The following is a 19,514-nucleotide window of genomic DNA, read 5'->3' on the forward strand; positions in this document are numbered from 1 at the left end:
ATGCGTATAAATAAGTCAAGGTTATTTGTATTGTAGCACAATTTGGTACATATGTTGCAAACACTCAAAACATGCAAGAACATTCATATATATATTTTTTTATTTAACCTTTATTTAAATTGGCAAGTGAGTAAGAAGAAATTCTTATTTACAATGATGGCCTACCAGGGAACAGTGGGTTAACTGCCTTGTTAAGGGGCAGAACGACAGATTTTTACCTTGTCAGCTCAGGGATTCGATCCAGCAACCTTTCGGATAACTGGCCCAATGCTCTAACCACTAGGCTACCTGCCGCCCCAAATAATATGTTTACATATCAACCACATTGTGACGCTATAACGGGAACATGTTTATATCTCTTGATCTGTTTGACTCAGAGTGCTGACATTTGGCACATATGGTCAGGGACAGGAGTCTAGCTAACCCACACAATATCTCAGACACCACTGGCCCAATTAGGTGTATTTTTGGGGTAAATTATCTGTCTTGCCATAGCGATCCATATTTTACAAAATTCCACTTATTGGCCCAAGGGGGAGCTGCATCATTCGTGAGGGACTACATGTTTACTGTTGCCTTTTTTGATCATGGTCAGTGATACACCCAATTTTGACAAAGATTTTGTCAATTATGCATCTTGCCATAGAGATCTGGCATTTTCAAAATTACACCGATAGGCTCAAGGGGGGCGCTATAATAATGAACTGAAATTCAAAACTTTGAATAAGCATATCTCCTGCCTTTCACCTGCTGTTAATGTAAATAATAATTTGTTCTTAATTGACTTGCCTGGTTAAAGTGGAACTGACAGCATTTTAACTACTTTGGAGATATGAAACAAACAGACAATCATAATATCAGCCAAAAATTTACAATTCCAAGTTTGTGCTACAAACCAACTTTATAAGAGGTTTAAAAATAGGTTATATTTTTTATCAACATTCCATGACGTACAGTAAGGCATTGTTGGCAGAATAGGTGGATGCAGATCAATGCATGATTAATATAATTCACCAATACTTTTCTTGGCAGTCCCAAAAATATTACTATCATGTTGTAAATCACAGCTGTCATGGAATATTGTTTGCTGCCTCCATTCGGGATGCACTGTTTTAGTTTCAATTATTTAATATTTTGGACAAAAACGGACGAATGTAACTAAGGCTGGGAATGTCAATACAATCAAACTTGCAACGGCAATGATCACAAGTCAGTCATAATGTGGCTAATAGGCTAGCGTATCTATTTATGTAGAAATCTAAAAACACAGAACCTAATGTTAGCTAGCTAGCTGCTAGTAGAATGTTATGTCATTGCAGGAGTGGGTGAATGACTGACTGACTTCTTCCCTCATATTGTTTTCCGGTGGCTACACAGCTAGAGAGTCAGGTGTCTTTTGCTTAGCTAGCAAGAAATGTGAATTGTTTTGCCAGCTAGCTAGCTAGCTATGCTGAACTTGAACGACTGTTACCCAGTTAGCATATCTCTTGTGTTTGCAAATTTACTCTGACTATCTACTCCGATTTCAGAGCACTCTCGTCTGAGTGTGCCAAAGTACAGAATAAATGATGAATAAGAATATGCAACATGCTGAATACGACCGGTGTCATTAAACATGGGCAAAAAAAGTAATTGTTAGTCACGAATACTCTAGATAACATATAAACACCCTAACCAGCTCTGTTACGGCAAGTAAAATGGTCAAAGTGAGGTGTTCTCTCGTTTGTGTCTGGAAGTAGCTAGCTAGTAAGCTAGCCAACTTTAGCCATTTAGATTGGGTGCTTGGTTGTGAGAAGCATGCATATGGCAGGCATGCTGCAGAAAGAAGAGCAGGTAACTTACTATTCCCCATCGTTTATCAGTGCAATTGTGACGGCCAACTAGCTCAAAAAGTTTGAGAGGGTTTATCTAATGTTCCTTCGTTCGATTTTACCGCATCTTGCTCTGGCTAGCATTAGTTGTTCATGTTGTTGTTGTTGATTGGCATATAAGGAAAGATATCCTAGCTTTTTGTGGTTGTTTGATCAATTGGACTGTAAAGTTCCAAAATGTAAGAGGACTCACGTGGTATTTATATATTTGCAGAAATCCATTTAGGTGTAATTTGTGGCTTGCGCCAAATGCGTTCTAATTTTCTAAACAGTTGTGCTGATGCAACTGTCTGTAAACACACAGGTCAGTTCAAAGTGAATAATGGCAGGTCCTTGTGGCAAATGGTTGTTTGCATAAAGGCCTACTGTAGCTCTGATTGGCTATGGCGCAACGGCCTGTCTAGACTCCAGTCCTGGATGAGAATTTTTTTTGTTAGGTTTTATTTACTGTAGTGTCTATTAACTGTCCAAACACACAGCCGCTTTCCCACTGTATATTACTATAACATTTTCTCAAATGCCTTAATATACGTAATTCCCAAACATTCTAAGAATTTCTGAAAACGTGAAAAAAAAGTGCTCGCTTGTCAGAAAATGTACCCCAAAAAATTACATTCTTCCCAGGGGTGTATTTGAACAGATTTTAAAAAGATTTCATTTAAAAAAAATGCTGTCAGTTCAACTTTAAATAAAGGTTAACAAAAAAAATATAGGCCTAAATAGCATCATTGATGTTATATGAGTCACATTAGTTTGCTCTGTTAATCTACCCTTTGGAATGACTTCAATAGCAACAGTGAATCTATTTAGTTTTTAAGTGGAAATCACTCAACATCATTCTCATGATAGCATATTGGTAATAGTCAGTAACAAATATCATAGCTAAGCAGGGCTTGGTTAAAATCCTGAATGGGAGACCAAAAGGTTGCTGTAGATAGATTCATTCTCCAGTAGGAGGTTCTGCCCAGCTTATTGTTTTTTTCTGATAGTAGATTTTACTTTGAAGATCTGATGTTTTAAAGAAACAAATTCAAAATAATTTATAGAAGGTTTGTCTATGTTGAAATGACATAATCCTCTGGTTGAAATTTCACCCTCAAAAACAAGTTTACATTGATTACTTTTTTTCTAATCTAATGTATTTTCCACATCACAATAGGTTGACAAATTGCGTCGAAACAATGTTAATTCTACCAGTTAGTGCCCAGTGGGATGTAATTAAAACAAAGACAATTGAAAGTCCTTGAAACTCACATTTCAAATGTACCAACAGACACTTTTGTTTCACTGTTATGTCATCAGACATCCAATTAACCTCAACATTTTTTTTTCTTTCTTAAAGCCAGATTTCATAGTGGCACATAAAAAACATTCATACCTCATATTCTCACAAATTCTGAAAAAGTACTAAATAATGACAGACAGAACGAAGACAGAGTAAATCGATGAATAAGGAATGCCTCCACTTTGATTGATGATCATCTGAAGTTATAGGGAAACTTTCCAGGCTACCATTCTTATAGTATTTTACACTTTTTTCCTGCAGTGAATTGGCTGGATTGCTTTCAAGGATATCCAAGGGGAAAAGTCATTAGTCGAAGAATAAGTCACCTGGCGTTTCATGCCAAACACTGGAGCGAGTTGTGCTCTAGGATTTGTTGTGACTTAAATATATTATTTTGTTGTCGGGCAATGTTGCCTTGTCGAAGTCTTTTACACAGATAAATTGCAAAGGTTCATTCAAGGCAACATTTCTTAGAATGTCTGGCTGTCCTGCTCTCAAATTACAGGATAAGAAATCCTCTCAAAACACAGAAGGACTGAATGGAACATTTTATATTCTGTGGTTTGCATGAAGCATTTCCTTTTCATAGAAGAGATTGATATTGAAATATAATCTTAAATGACACACGTCCGTTTTATATCCCTGTAATTTTGTGAATTGGTATTAATTGTCAGGATCTGGAAATAACTTTATTTTAATGTGTCTCTTTTTGTGCTAGTTGCATCAGATATGATATAATCTAGATTAATTAACCAAAGATCAAATATAAATATGAAATTGATTCATCATACATAGATTATCTCTGATAAAAATATCCACTAGATAAAACATCTAAACTATTTACAGATGGCACATAAAAAATGACTTTTATTTAGTGAATTAGCAAATTCAGAATGTTTTCATACATCATATAGACATTGTTTCATAACTGTTCACAAACGACTGCATTATAAAAAATAAAAGTAACATAAACATCCTAGCCATTGCGTGTATGGTGATTTATTTCGTCATGTCTGAAGTATTGTATAACGTGAAATAGAAAAGCCTGTGTGGGAATTTAAACTTATGAAAAACAAGGAACATTTGATTTCCTTAGCGTCTCATTTAGCTCTGGACACATGGGGTGGAGTGGGATTAAACAGAAGAGTATGATAATAAAAAAATGGTGTGTTCAATAACAAAGTGAAAGACCTAAGTAAAGCCATGCTGGTGTCAAACCAAACACACTGTTGAGATAACACTTAATTATCAGCAAAAGCTTCACATTTTAACGGATTATTGAGATCTGTGCAATCTATGGGAAACATATCAGTGATGACACATCTTTTCTATCCATCACGGTCAGAAATCAACACTGTTTCTTATTCTTATCATTTAAAAAGGCAAAGTGGGCATGCTGAAGCCCCCTTGTGTTTGTATGACACACACTTTCCAGAAATACATCATTTTACATGAATCCCAAAAAACAGCGCTCAACATCATAAAAACAAAGAAAATGTCCCTCGGTGCCTTACAAAATTGCTCTTAACTGTATCAAGTCAGTGTGATAGCAGCACAAGCATTTGTGTAGTTGGACTCCGGCCCCTTATTAGCTACATAATTTGGTTGTTTCGTATTCCATTGAGTTCGGCTGTTTGGCAGAAAAAATCTGCAACGCTGCCTGTATTCGGACAACATCTGTGGTGGATAATTTCAGGCGGTGGCGCAGCAGGCAGGAAAATAGGTCCAGGAGCTGAGTTCCAGGAGGGGACAGTCTGTTGACCCGGTCCCTGATCTCCAGCAACTGCAGCAGGGCTGAGTCCTGCGATCCCTGAGTGTACGGGTAGTCCAGCTGCAGAATCAGGTCCTGGATCGCTTCCGGGTCAAAGTGCATACTGTAGCCAAACACCTGGATGCTGTTAATTTTCATGTAGCCCAGATTCTTACCAGGCTCCAGGAACTCTAAAGGTTCGTAGTAGACTGAGCCATTCCCTTGAGGCAACGGAGCACTGATCCGGCTCCGCAAGTAGAAGTGGACAGTCTCAAAAAATGTTTTCCACTTGTTGCCCAAAGTCAACGTCCAGTTGTAACAGTCCAGGGGAATGTCTAGTTTAGTCCTTTCCCAGTCGGGGTAGCTGTTCTGGTGTATAGGCATGATCCAGCTCTCAGAGTGACTGCCCCCAAAGGGGTTGATGTAGACAGACAGCACTGGCTCCAGGGTGCTGTTCTTAGTAAGGCAGATCTGCAGGGTCATCCCGAGGAGCATGTGGACGTGGTTGGACTTGTACTTGTTGCTCTTCAGTGTCAGTAGCATCCTCTTTCTCCACGACGGGTCAAACCAGTTGTTGAGCCGGACATCGTTGCTGACGAAGATCCCATGGATGCCAATACGGCTGTCTTTCTTCTGTAGCAGGTATCTCAGCTCCAGGTCCTGCAGGTCCATCTCAAAGCCGATGTAGTGGTCTGTGGAGTCCGGCACCTCATTGCGGCAGACCCCCTGGCTGAGCATGTACCCAGGATTGCATGTGGCACAGCGGGAGCGATTGTCGTAGGAGCAGGAGGCGCAGAAGGAGCCCTCGCCCATGGTGCAGGGTATGACACCCTGGCAGGGCGGGTGTTCATAGGGGCAAGAGCAGCTCCTCGTCTCCTCCAGGTATGAACCTATTTGGTTGTTCTCACTGCAGTACATGATGGACAAGATAAAGTTCAGCCAGTAGGTGAAGGACCTGCAAAACACAGACAAACACAATGAAGATAATCTTCGAGTTTTCTACAGGAAATGCACGTTGTGTGGCCAAACACTTTGCAGTTCTGGGAAAAGGGAAAGGGGATACCTAGTCAGTTGTACAACTGAATGCATTAAACGGAAATGTGTCTTCCGCATTTATCACAACCCCTTTTGAACACTATCTGCACTAGGATCAAATCAAAATGTATTTGTCACATGCTTCGTAAACAACAGGTGTAGACTAAGAGTGAAATGCTTGCTTTGTCCTTTTTAAATGTGTGTGAGAGTGTGGCGTCAGTATGCATGTGTGCTCATGCGATGTGTGGGCGTATGTAGTATATCTGTGTGTATTGAGGTGTCAGGGTAAGTACAGTTGAAGTCGGAAATTTACATACACCTTAGCCAAATATTTTTAAACTCAGTTTTACACAATTCCTGACATTTAATCCCAGTGAAATTCCCTGTCTTAGGTCAGTTAGGATCACCACTTTATTTTAAGAATGTGAAATGTCAGAATAATAGTAGAGAATGATTTAATTCAGCTTTTATTTCTTTCATCACATTCCCAGTGGGTCAGAAGTTTACATACATACTCAATTAGTATTTGGTAACATTGCCTTTAAATTGTTTAACTTGGGTGAAACATTTCGGGTAGCGATCCACAAGCTTCCCACAATAAGTTGGGTGAATTTTGGCCCATTCCTCCTGACAGAGCTGGTGTAACTGAGTCAGGTTCGTAGGCCTCCATGCTCGCACACACTTTTTCAGTTCTGCCCACAAATTGTCTATAGGATTGAGGTCAGGGCTTTGTTATGGCCACTCCAATACCTTGACTTTGTTGTCCTTAAGCCAATTTGCCACAGCTTTGGAAATGTGCTTGGTGTCGTTGTCTATTTGGAAGACCCATTTGCAACCAAGCTTTAACTTCCTGACTGATGTCGCTTCAATATATCCACATAATTTTCCATCCTCATGATGCCATCTATTTTGTGAAGTGCACCAGTCCCTCCTGCAGCAAAGCACCCCAACAACATGATGCTGCCACCCCTGTACTTCACGGTTGGGATGGTGTTCTTCCAAACATAACAATGGTCATTATGGCCAAACAGTTCTATTTTTGTTTCATCAGACCACAGGACATTTCTCCAAAAAGTATGATCTTTGTCCCCATGTGCAGTTGCAAACCATAGTCTGGCTTTTGTATGCTGGTTTTGGAGCAGTGGCTTCCTCCTTGCTGAGTGGCCTTTCAGGTTACGTCGATATAAGTCTCGTTTTACTATGGATATAGATACTTTTGTACCTGTTTCCTCCAGCATCTTCACAAGGTCCTTTGCTGTTGTTCTGGGATTGATTTGCACTTTTCGCACCAAAGTACGTTCATCTCTAAGAGACATAACGCGTCTCCTTCCTTATTGTTTATACAGATGAACGTGGTACCTTCAGGCATTTGGAAATTGCTCCCAAGGATGAACCAGACTTGTGAAGGTCTACAATTTTTTTTCTGGGGTCTTGGCTGATTTCTTTTGATTTTCCCATGATGTCAAGCAAAGAGGCACTGAGTTTGAAGGTAGGCCTTGAAATACATCCACAGGTACAACTCCAATTGACTCAAATTATGTCACTTAGCCTATCAGAAGCTTCTAAAGCCATGACATTATTTTCTGGAATTTTCCAAGCTGTTTAAAGGCACAGTCAACTTAGTGTATGTAAACTTCTGACCCACTGGAATTGTGATACAGTGTATTATAATTGAAATAATCTGTATGTAAACAATTGTTGAAAAAATTACTTGTGTCATGCACAAAGCAGGTGTCCTAACTGACTTGCCAAAACTATATTATATATTAATTAGTGAAGTTGTTGAAAAACGAGTTTTAATGACTCCAACCTAAGTGTATGTAAACTTCCGACTTCAACTGTATGTGTTAGTGTGTGGGTAGAGTCCAGTGTGTATGCATAGAGTCAGCGCAAGAGAGTTAGTGCAAAAAAGGGTCAATGCAGGTAGTCCTGGTAGCCATTTGATTGGCTATTTAGCAGTCTTGTTAAGCAGTCTCATGGATTGGGAGTAGAAGCTGTTCAGGTTTCTGTAGGTTCCAGACTTGGTGCATTGGTACCACTTGCCATGCGGTTGCAGAGAGAATATTCTATGGCTTGGGTGGCTGGAGTCTGATAATTTTTTGGGCTTTCCTCTGACACTGCCTGGTGTAGAAGTACTGGATAGCAGGTAACTTTGTCCCATTGATGTACTGGGCCGTACTCACAACCCTCTGTAGCGCCTTGCGGTCGCTGTAGCGCCAGGCGGTTGGATGCCTTGCAGTTGCCGTACCAAGCAATGATGCAGCCAGTTAAGATGCTCTCAATGGTGCAGCTGTAGAACTTCTTGGAGATATGGGGGCCCATGCCAAATCTTTTCAGCCTCTTGAGGGGAACAGCCACTGAAGTACCCTCTTCACAAAAGTGTGGACCATATAAATTCCTTAGTGATGTGGACACAGAGGAACTTGAAGCTCCTGACCTGCTCCACTACAGCCCCAACAATGTATCAATGTGGATGGGGGCATGCTTGCCCCTCCATTTCCTATAGTCCACAATCAGCTAATTTGTCTTGCTGACATTGCGGGAGAGGTTGTTGTCCTGGCACCACCCCCGCCAGGTCTCTGACCTCCTTCCTATAGGCTGCCTCATCGTCATCGGTCATAAGTCCTACCACCGTTGTGTTATTAGCAAACTTGATGATGGTGTTGGAGTAGTGTGCAGCCACACAGTCATGGGTGAATAGGGAGTACAGGAGGGGACTAAGCACACACTCCTGAGGGGCCCCCATGTTGATGGTCCGCGTGGCGGATGTGTTGTTGCCTAACCTCACCGCCAGAGGAAGTCAGGATCCAGTTGCATAGGGAAGTATTCGGGTCTTGAGCCAGGTAATGAGCTTGGGGGGGCGACGACTTTGGTGTTGAAAACTGAACTGTAGTCAATGAACACCATTATTACATAGGTATTCCTTTTGTACAGGTGGGTGAGGGCAGTGTGGGATGCAATAAAGATCATCTGTGGATCTGTTGGGGTGGTATGCGAATTGGCGTGGGTCCCGGCCTTTCTAAGAATTTCATGGTTATAGATGTGAATGCTACGGGGTGACAGTAATTTAGACAGGTTACCTTGGTGTTCTTGAGCATGGGGACTGTGGTGGCTTGCTTGAAACAAGTTGGTATTAAAGAGCAGGTCAGAGAAAGGTTGAAAATGTCAGTGAATGCACTTGGCAGCTGGTCAGCGTATGCTCTGAGTACACATCCTGATATTCCATCTGGCCCTGCGGCCTTGTGAATGTTAACCTGTTTAAAGGTCTTACTGACATCGCTATGGAGAGCGAGATCACACAGTTGTCCAGAACAGCTGGTGCTTTCATGCATGGTTCAGTGTTGCTTACCTCGAAAATGAGCATAGAAGGTATTTAGCTTGTCTGGTATGCTCACGACACTGGCCAGCTCGTGGATGCGTTTCGCTTTGCAATCCATAATAGTTTGCAAGCCCTGCCACATCCGTCGAGCAGAGCCGGCGTAGTAGGATTTGATCTTAGTCCTGTATTGACATTTTGCCTGTTTGATGGCTCGTTGGAGGTCAAAGCAGGATTTCTTATAACCTTCCATGGCTTCTTGTTGGGGTATTACGTACACTACCGTTCAAAAGTTTGGGGTCACTTAGAAATGTCCTTGTTTTTGAAAGAAAATCTAATTATCTGTCCATTAAAATATCATCACATTGATCAGAAATACAGTGTAGACATTGTTAAATGTTGTAAATGACTACTGTAGCTTCATTAAATAGTACCCGCAAAACACCAGTCTCAACGTCAACAGTGAAGAGGCGACTCCCGGGAGCTGGCCTTCTAGACAGAGTTCCTCTATCCAGTGTCTGTGTTCTTTGTCCATCTTATTTTTTATTTTTCTTGCCAGTCTGAGATATGGCTTTTTCTTTGCAACTCTGCCTAGAAGGCCAGAATTCCAGAGTCGCCTCTTCACTGTTGATGTTGAGACTGGTGTTTTGCGGGTACTATTTAATGACGCAGCCAGTTGAGGACTTGTGAGGTGTCGGTTTCTCAAACTAGACACTCTAATGTACTTGTCCTCTTGCTCAGTTGTGCACCAGGGCCTCCCACTCTTTCTATTCTGGTTAGAGACATTTTGCTCTGTTCTGTGAAGGGAGTAGTACACAGCGTTGCACGAGATCTTCAGTTTATTGGCAATTTCTCGCATGGAATAGCATTCATTTCTCAGAACAAGAATAGACTGATGAGTTTCAGAAGAAAGTTCTTTGTATCTGGCCATTTTGAGCCTGTAATCGAACCCACAAACGCTGATACTTCAAATACTCAACTAGTGTAAAGAAGGCCAGTTTTATTGCCTCTTTAATTAGAACAACCGTTTTCAGCCGTGCTAACAACTGCAAAAGGGTTTTCTAATGCTCAATTAGACTTTTAAAATGATAAACTTGGATTAGGTAACACAACGTGCCATTGGAACACAGGTGTGATGGTTGCTGATAATGGGCCTCTATACGCCTACGTAGATATTCCATTAAAAATCAGCTGTTTCCAGCTACAATAGTCATTTACAACATTAACAATGTCTACACTGTATTTCTGATCAATTTGATCTTATTTTAAATGGACCAAAAAAATGAGCTTTTCTTTCAAAAACAAGGACATTTCTAAGTGACCCCAAACCTTTGAACGGTAGTGTACGTACGGTCACTTTGGGATATCAAGTTCACTAGAATAACCGCAAAGTTGGCAGATATTCACATTCCCCAATACAAAATTCCATCTTCCTTGGGTTCATGTCATGATACAGCTGTATTTTCCTAACAAAATAACAATATATTATGTATTACCCTGTAGTATTTTATGTCTGCCCATATCAGTGGGTTGTTGCAGAGTGTTTAATTCATATATATATATATATATATATACTGCTCAAAAAAATAAAGGGAACACTTAAACAACACAATGTAACTCCAAGTCAATCACACTTCTGCGAAATCAAACTGTCCACTTAGGAAGCAACACTGATTGACAATAAATTTCACATGCTGTTGTGCAAATGGAATAGACAACAGGTGGAAATGATAGGCAATTAGCAAGACACCCCCAATAAAGGAGTGGTTCTGCAGGTGGGGACCACAGACCACTTCTCAGTTCCTATGCTTCCTGGCTGATGTTTTGGTCACTTTTGAATGCTGGCGGTGCTTTCATTCTAGTGGTAGCATGAGATGGAGTCTACAACCCACACAAGTGGCTCAGGTAGTGCAGCTTATCCAGGATAGCACATCAATGCGAGCTGTGGCAAGAAGGTTTGCTGTGTCTGTCAGCGTAGTGTCCAGAGCATGGAGGCGCTACCAGAAGACAGGCCAGTACATTAGGAGATGTGGAGGAGGCCGTAGGAGGGCAACAACCCAGGAGCAGGACCGCTACCTCCGCCTTTGTGTAAGGAGGAGCAGGAGAAGCACTGCCAGAGCCCTGCAAAATGACCTCCAGCAGGCCACAAATGTGCATGTGTCTGCTCAAACGGTCAGAAACAGACTCCATGAGGGTGGTATGAGGGCCCGACGTCAACAGGTGGGGGTTGTGCTTACAGCCCAACACCGTGCATGACGTTTGGCATTTTCCAGAGAACACCAAGATTGGCAAATTCGCCACTGGCGCCCTGTGCTCTTCACAGATGAAAGCACGTTCACACTGAGCACGTGACAGATGTGACAGAGTCTGGAGACGCCGTGGAGAAGGTTCTGCTGCCTGCAACATCCTCCAGCATGATCGGTTTGGCGGTGGGTCAGTCATGGTGTGGGGTGGCATTTCTTTGGGGGGCCGCACAGCCCTCCATGTGCTCGCCAGAGGTAGCCTGACTGCTATTAGGTACCGAGATGAGATCCTCAGACCCCTTGTGAGACCATTTGCTGGTGCGGTTGGCCCTGGGTTCCTCCTAATGCAAGACAATGCTAGACCTCATGTGGCTGGAGTGTGTCAGCAGTTCCTGCAAGAGGAAGGCATTGATGCTATGGACTGGCCCGCCCGTTCCCCAGACCTGAATCCAATTGAGCACATCTGGGGCATCATGTCTCGCTCCATCCACCAACGCCACGTTGCACCACAGACTGTCCAGGAGTTGGCGGATGCTTTAGTCCAGGTCTGGGAGGAGATCCCCCAGGAGACCATCCGCCACCTCATCAGGAGCATGCCCAGGCGTTGTAGGGAGGTCATACAGGCACGTGGAGGTCACACACACTACCGAGCCTCATTTTGACTTGTTTTAAGGACATTACATCAAAGTTGGATCAGCCTGTAGTGTGGTTTTCCACTTTAATTTTGAGTGTGACTCAAAATCCAGACCTCCATGGGTTGATCAATTGGATTTCCATTGATTATTTTTGTGTGATTTTGCTGTCAGCACATTCAACTATGTAAAGAAAAAAGTATTTAATAAGATTATTTCATTCATTCAGATCTAGGATGTGTTGTTAAAGTGTTCCCTTCATTTTTTGAGCAGTATATATATATATATATGCAGGCAGGGTGTCATGGTATTTTCAGAACCCCAGATGAGACATACTGTAAACAATGATAGATACTGAATTTATGTGGGTATATGTGCACCCAGCAACAGTTTATGAAGAATTGACGACAGTTTATGAAAGTGGAAAAAACGAAAATAAAATGCTCTCCCTTAAAAGCCAGCCTCAAGGTATCTATAATGGGCTATTTATCTATAAGACATTTTATCCATGTTTGTTAATCAAATCTCTTTATAGCTGCAGAAACATTTATATCTACTGGGCCTGGTTTATTTGCCCACGTGGGTATTGTGCATATCTCTCCTCCTCACTGGAACTTCTGCTCAACCAGGAATGCTTTTCTCCCACCACGCCGACCCAGAATACTTCATGGCGGGGATATGTAAATACTACTGGAGTCATGTTGCCATGAGAGACGGGGTGAGGTGAGCGAGAAGGTGGGTGGTAACTGAAGAGGTGTTACATGTACCAGTCAGTCTGTCAGCGCCAGAGGAGAACGACTGCCCCCTCTCGTTGAAGACACGGAAGTTGAAGGCCGACCATAGTACTGCAGGCATTGTTAGCAGAAAACAGGACCCCCATTATAGTGATTGGAAAATGTATAAAAAAATGTAATAATGTAAACACAGTAATAGTACAAATAATTGCTTCTAATACACCAGAAAGTATTCACACCACCTGACCCTTTGTACATTTCGTTGTGTTACAGTCTGAATGTAAAATGCATTCAACTGAGATTGACCTACACACAATAGCCCACAATGTCGAAATGGAAAGATTTTTTTCTAAATGTTTACAAATTAATAGAAAATCTAAAGCTGAAATATCTTGAATCAATAAGTAATCAACCCCTTTGTTATGGCAAGCCTTAAGTACATTTTTACTCCTGAATTTATTTAACAAGTCACATAATAAGTTGCTTGTCCAATAATAGTGTTTAATATTTTTGGGTGCTTTTAACCCCTTTTTCGTGATATCCAATTGGTGGTCACAGTCTTGTCCCATCGCTGTAACTCCCCTACGGACTCGGGAGAGGCGGATGTCGAGAGCCATGCGTCCTACGAAACACAACCCTGCCAAGCCGCACTGGGTCTCCCGATCACAGCCAGCTGTGACACAGCCTGGGATCAAACCCGGGAATGTAATGACACCTCAAGCCTTAGGCCGCTGCACCACTCGGGAGGCCTTTAATATGATTTTTGAATGACTACCTCATCTCTGTATCCCTTACACAATTATCTGTAAGGTCCTTTAGTCGAGCAGTGAATTTCAAACACAGATTCAACCACAAAGACCAGGAAGGTTTTCCAATGCCTCACTAAGAAAGACACCTATTGGTAGGATGGTAAAAAAAACACAGACATTAAATACCCATTTGAGCATGATATTAGTTATTAATTGATATTATAAGTTAGAAATTACACTTGGAATTTTGTATCAATACTCCCAGTCACTACAAAGATACAGGCATCCTTCCTAACTCTGTTGCCGGAGTGGAAGGAAACCACTCAGAGATTTCACCATCAGGCCAATGGTGACTTTAAATCAGTTACAGAGTTTAATGGTTGTGATAGGAGAAAACTTAGGATTGATCAACAACATTGTAGTTACTCCACAATACTAACCTAATTGACAGAGTGAAAAGAAGGATGCCTGTACTGAATTCAAATATTCATAAACACGCATCCTGTTTGCAACAAGGAACTAATGTAATACTGCAAAAAAAATGTGGCAAAGCAATTCACTTTTTGTCCTAAATAAAAAATGTTGTGTTTGGGGCAAATCCATAACACATTACTGAGTACCACTCTCAATATTTTCAAGCATAGTGGTAGCTGAATCATGTTATGGGTATGCTTGTAATCGTTAATGACTGGGGAGTTTTTTAGGATAAAATGAAACGGAATGGAGCCAAGCACAGGCAATATCCTAGAGGAAAACCTGGTGCAGTCGGCTTTCCACCAGACACTGGGAGATGAATTCACATTCCAGCAGATCAGTAACCTAAAACACAAGGCCAAAACCACACTGGAGTTGCTTAACATGAAGACAATGAATGTTTCTGAGTGGCCGAGTTACAATTTCAAATTAAAATCTGCTTGAAAATCTATGGCAAGACCTGAAAATGGTTGTTTAGCAATTATCAACCAATTTTATAAGGCTTGAAGAATTTTGCACAATCCAGGTTTAGAAAGCACTTTGAGATTTACCCAGAAAGAATAGCAACTGTAATCGCTGCCAAAGGTGATTCTAACATGTATTGACTTATCTAATGAATATATACATTTATTAATGTTTTATTTTTCAAATGTTGGAAGTTTTCTTCCACTGGCAGAGTATTTTGTGTATATAAAAAAAATACTAAATCCATTTTAATCCCACTTCAAATCAAATGTTCAAATCACATTTTATTTGTCACATGCAACGAATACAACAGGTGTAGACCTTACAGTGAAATGCTTACTTACAAGCCCTTAACCAACAATGCAGTTAAGAAAAATGTGTTTAGTAAAAAATAGATACGGAAAAAAGAAAAAAAAACATTAAAGAGCAGCAGTAAAATAACAGTAGCGAGGCTATATACAGGGGGTACCGGTACAGAGTCAATGTGCGGGGGCACAGGTTAGTCGAGGTCATTGAGGTAATATGTACATGTGGGTAGAGTTAAAGTGACTATGCATATATTAAAAACAGAGATTTGCAGCAGCGTAAAAGAGGGGTCTGGGTAGCCCTTTGATTAGATGTTCAAGAGTCTTACGGCTTGGGGGTAGAAGCTGTTAAGAAGCCTTTTGGACCTAGACTTGGCGCTCCGGTACCGCTTGCCGTGCGGTACCAGAGAGAACAGTCTATGACTAGGGTGGCTGAAGTCTCTGACAATTTTTAGGGACTCACATTGAGGGAGAGGTTGTTATCCTGGCACCACACGGCCAATGTCTCTGAGCTTTGTACACGCCTCTCTGTGTGTGGAGTAAAGGTGGTCCAGAGTTTTTTCCCCCCCTCTGGTTGCACATTTAACATGCTGGTAGAAATGAGGTAGAACAGATTTAAGTTTCCCTACATTAAAATCCCCGGCCACTAGGAGTGCCGCCAGCGGATGAGCGTTTTCCTGTTTGCTTATTCAGCTCATTGAGTGAAGTCATAGTCCCAGCATCGGATTGTGGTGGAAAATAGACAGCTACAAAGAATATAGATAAAAACTCTTAGTAAATAGTGTGGTCTACAGCTAATCATGAGATACTCTACCTCAGGCGAGCAAAACCTAGAGAGTTCCTTACCATTAGATTCCGTACATCAGGTGTTGTTTACAAATATACACAGACCGCCACCCCTTGTCTTACCGGAGGCGGCTGTTCTATCTTGCCGATGCAGCATTAACCTGTTATGGATAGGGGGCAGTATTTTCACGGCCGGATAAAAAACGCACCCGATTTAATCTGATTATTACTCCTGCCCAGAAACTAGAATATGCATATAATTATTAGCTAAATTACTCACGATAAACGTTCACAAAAAGCATAACAATTATTTTAAGAATTATAGATACAGAACTCCTCTATGCACTCGATATGTCCGATTTTAAAATAGCTTTTTGGTGAAAGCACATTTTGCAATATTCTAAGTAGATAGCCCGGCATCACAGGGCTAGCTATTTAGACACCCAGCAAGTTTAGCCTTCACCAAACTCCGATTTACTATTAGAAAAGTTTGATTACCTTTGGTGTTCTTCGTCAGAATGCACTCCCAGGACTTCTACTTCAATAACAAATGTTGGTTTGGTCCCAAATAATCCATAGTTATGTTCAAACAGCGGCGTTTTGTTCATGCGTTCAAGACACTATCCGAATGGTAAATAAGGGTCACGCGCACGGCGCATATCGTAACAAAAAAAATCTAAATATTCCATTACCGTACTTCGAAGCATGTCAACCGCTGTTTAAAATCAATTTTTATGCCATTTTTCTCGTAAAAAAGCGATAACATTCCGGGAATCTGCAATTAGGTAAACAGACGAAAGAAAATAAAGCACGGGGTCGACTCGGGCATGCGCCTAAGCCCATTGTCCTCTGATCGGCCACTTGTCAAAAGCGATAATGTGTTTCAGCGAGAGGCTGCCTCGATATCGTTCAGCTTTTTCCCGGGCTCTGAGAGCCAATGGGAGCCGTAGGAAGTGTCACGTTACAGCAAAGACCCTCAGTCTTCAATAAACAGAGGCAAGAAGAACAACAACTTGTCAGACAGGCCACTTCCTGGTCAGAATCTTCTCAGGTTTTTGCCTGCCATATGAGTTCTGTTATACTCACAGACACCATTCAAACAGTTTTAGAAACTTTAGGGTGTTTTCTATCCAAAGCCAATAATTATATGCATATTCTAGTTACTGGGCAGGAGTAGTAACCAGATTAAATCGGGTACGTTTTTTATCCGGCCGTGTAAATACTGCCCCCTAGCCCAAACAGGTTAAAATGGTGTAAAATAGTCATATTGTTGAAAAATGGAAGTTTTCGGATTTTAGAGGAGTTTGTATTTCGCGCCACGCCCATCATTGGATATTGGAGCAGGTGTTCCGCTAGCGGAACGTCTAGATGTAAGAGGTTTTAAACCGGCCAGCTGAATGTTATTCATGTCTGCATTCAGCCACGACTCAGTGAAACATAAGATAGTACAGTTTTAATGTCCCGTTGGAAGGATATTTGTGATCATAGTTCATCTATTTTGTTATCCAATGATTATACGTTGGCTAATAGTACTGATGGCAGAGGCAGATTACCCACTCGCCGTCGGATCCTTACAAGGCACCCCTAACTACCGCCCTGATATCGCCGTCTCCGTCTCATGCAAATCACGGGGATTTGGGCCTTGTCAGGTATCTTTAGTAAATCCTTTGCATTTTACTCGTTAATAAAAGAAAAACATCTGTTTTTGGTCATAAGAGATGGTGGTAGAAACATTATGTACAAAATAATTTACAAACAATGAAAAAAAACGCAATTGGTTAGGAGACCGTAAAATGGCAGCCATCTCCTCCTGTAACGCGGGTCGTATAAAGGGGACCAAGGCGCAGCGTGTAGAGTGCTCATATTTACTTTTAATGAATATACTTAAACAAAACGACCGACAACAGTTCCGTCAGGTGACATACACTAAACAGAAAACAACTACCCACAAAACCCAGGAAGAAAAACCCCTACTTATACATGATCTCTAATCAGAGGCAACGAGGATCAGCTGCCTCCAATTAGAGATCAACCCAAACAATCCCAACATAGAAATAGAAAAACTAGAACAACCCAAAACACCCCCTGTCACGCCCTGACCTACTCTACTATAGAAAATGACATCTTACTAGGGTCAGCACGTGACACCTCCGGTACCATTATCTAGCAAACAAAAATTGTTTTGGGAAAAATCCAAGGGGTGTGAATACTTTCTGAAGGCACTATATGTCCTTCAACTGATTTTTTTATTGCACAGTTGCTAATGGCAGCCTTGCAGTATCCCGGTCGGCCTTCAACTTGAGTTATTCAATAAGAGGGGCAGCACTGAGCTAGCTTGCAACGTCACTTCCTGGAGTAGTTCAAACTGCGCATGTTATGTCTTCATAAGATGCCATCTTAATTTGGCTTCAATGCGCCATTGAGTCTTCACATAGGAAGGAATGAATGGTGTCACGTGATCGATGGCTTTGTCCCTTCATATATACAGTAATTTGTCAGAGCTTTTCACAGACACCCAACACCAGAGACAGTGGATACCTCTGTGGGCTCTATTTTAAGAAACCTAATGCAATGGTAAATCTTAGTGCTGGCGGTAGCGTTATAGATTCGGGGGTGTGTCAGAAATATTTTTGCTATTTTCACAACCAGAATGATGGTCGCAGTAGCTGGCGGTAGTGTGAAAGGGCTGGGTTTTGATGAATAAAGTTGTGGGATTGTCGAGGCTTGGCCCCTCACTGGGCAAACAGAACGTGCTCCATGGCTAAATATGTGGTTGCTTCAAGTTGTGTATTTATGGTGTTATGTATTGCATTGTCCTCAACCCCAATTTGAATATTAGTTCGTTATAGCCTAGTTTGTTAAATAGCCTGCCCTATATTTGCTAAATATGTTAAACATGTCTGCAGTCCACGCTGTTGTAATTGCATCAATATGGAAATACATTGTTAAACATCGGCTATAGCATTCACACTGATATAGGGGCTAGGCCTACTGTACATTTAAATTAATTTAATTTGAATTTAACCCTTATTTTTACCAGGTAAGTTGACAGAGAACAAATTCTCATTTACAGCAAAAACCTGGGGAACAGTTACAGGGGAAAGGAATGAGTCAATTGGGAGATTGGGAATGATTAGGTGGCCGTGAAGGTACGAGGGCCAGATTGGGAATTTAGCCAGGACACCAGTGTTAAAACACCCCTACTCTTATGATAAGTGCCATGTGCTCTTTAGTGGCCACAGAGAGTCAGGGCACCCATTTAACATCCCATCAGAAAGACGGTACACTACACAGGGCAATGTCCCCAATCACTGCCCTGGGGGATTGTGATATTTCTTTAGACAATATGAAAGAGTCTCCCATCCATGGACCGACCAGGACCAAACCTGCTTAGCTTCAGTGGCAAGCTAGCAGTGGGACGCAGGGTGGTATGCTGCTGGCTAAAATTGCAGTCTGGACATGCCAAATGTAGTCAATAAGCAAGATTAAATTCACTAGGCTATTGATAAGGCCTAAAAAGACTGTATAATTGTTATCAAATTCTACAACTTATTTTAAATAGGCTATGTCTAAATACAGCTACAGGCACCATAATTGCTCCTTGTGGGTGTATAATACAGACAACTTATACTATGGAGGGTTTTATGCACATCCAAACTTTTCACAGGAGCTGGATAAAGATCCAATATAAAGAGAATGTGGTAATGTCCACTTACTGTGATACTGATCGCAAATGTAATGTATAAACATCATTTACAGATCATATTAGCGCTTACCCAGAATTAGCAGCTGAAATTACATTGCATTCAAGCCATGTATGTTCTCACCATAAACCAATTAACGATACATCTTTCTAATAAGTTTGGTTT

The 19,514-nt window shown here is 41.4% G+C and overlaps 1 protein-coding gene across 1 annotated transcript in view; it reads right to left on the reverse strand.

The window, feature by feature from the left end:
- Positions 1–3,995: 3,995 nt before the first annotated feature.
- The window catches only part of LOC115158565 (BMP/retinoic acid-inducible neural-specific protein 3), a 62,486-nt gene continuing 46,967 nt past the window's right edge, over positions 3,996–19,514 (reverse strand). Inside the window, exon 8 of the mRNA XM_029707668.1 lies at positions 3,996–5,861. Within this exon, the coding sequence (XP_029563528.1) occupies positions 4,745–5,861 (1,117 nt within the window). The 3' untranslated portion in view covers positions 3,996–4,744. The remainder of the gene's footprint in view (positions 5,862–19,514) is intronic.

The sequence above is a fragment of the Salmo trutta genome, chromosome 22, assembly GCF_901001165.1.
Source record: "Salmo trutta chromosome 22, fSalTru1.1, whole genome shotgun sequence".
In the NCBI taxonomy this organism is placed as follows: domain Eukaryota; kingdom Metazoa; phylum Chordata; class Actinopteri; order Salmoniformes; family Salmonidae; genus Salmo; species Salmo trutta.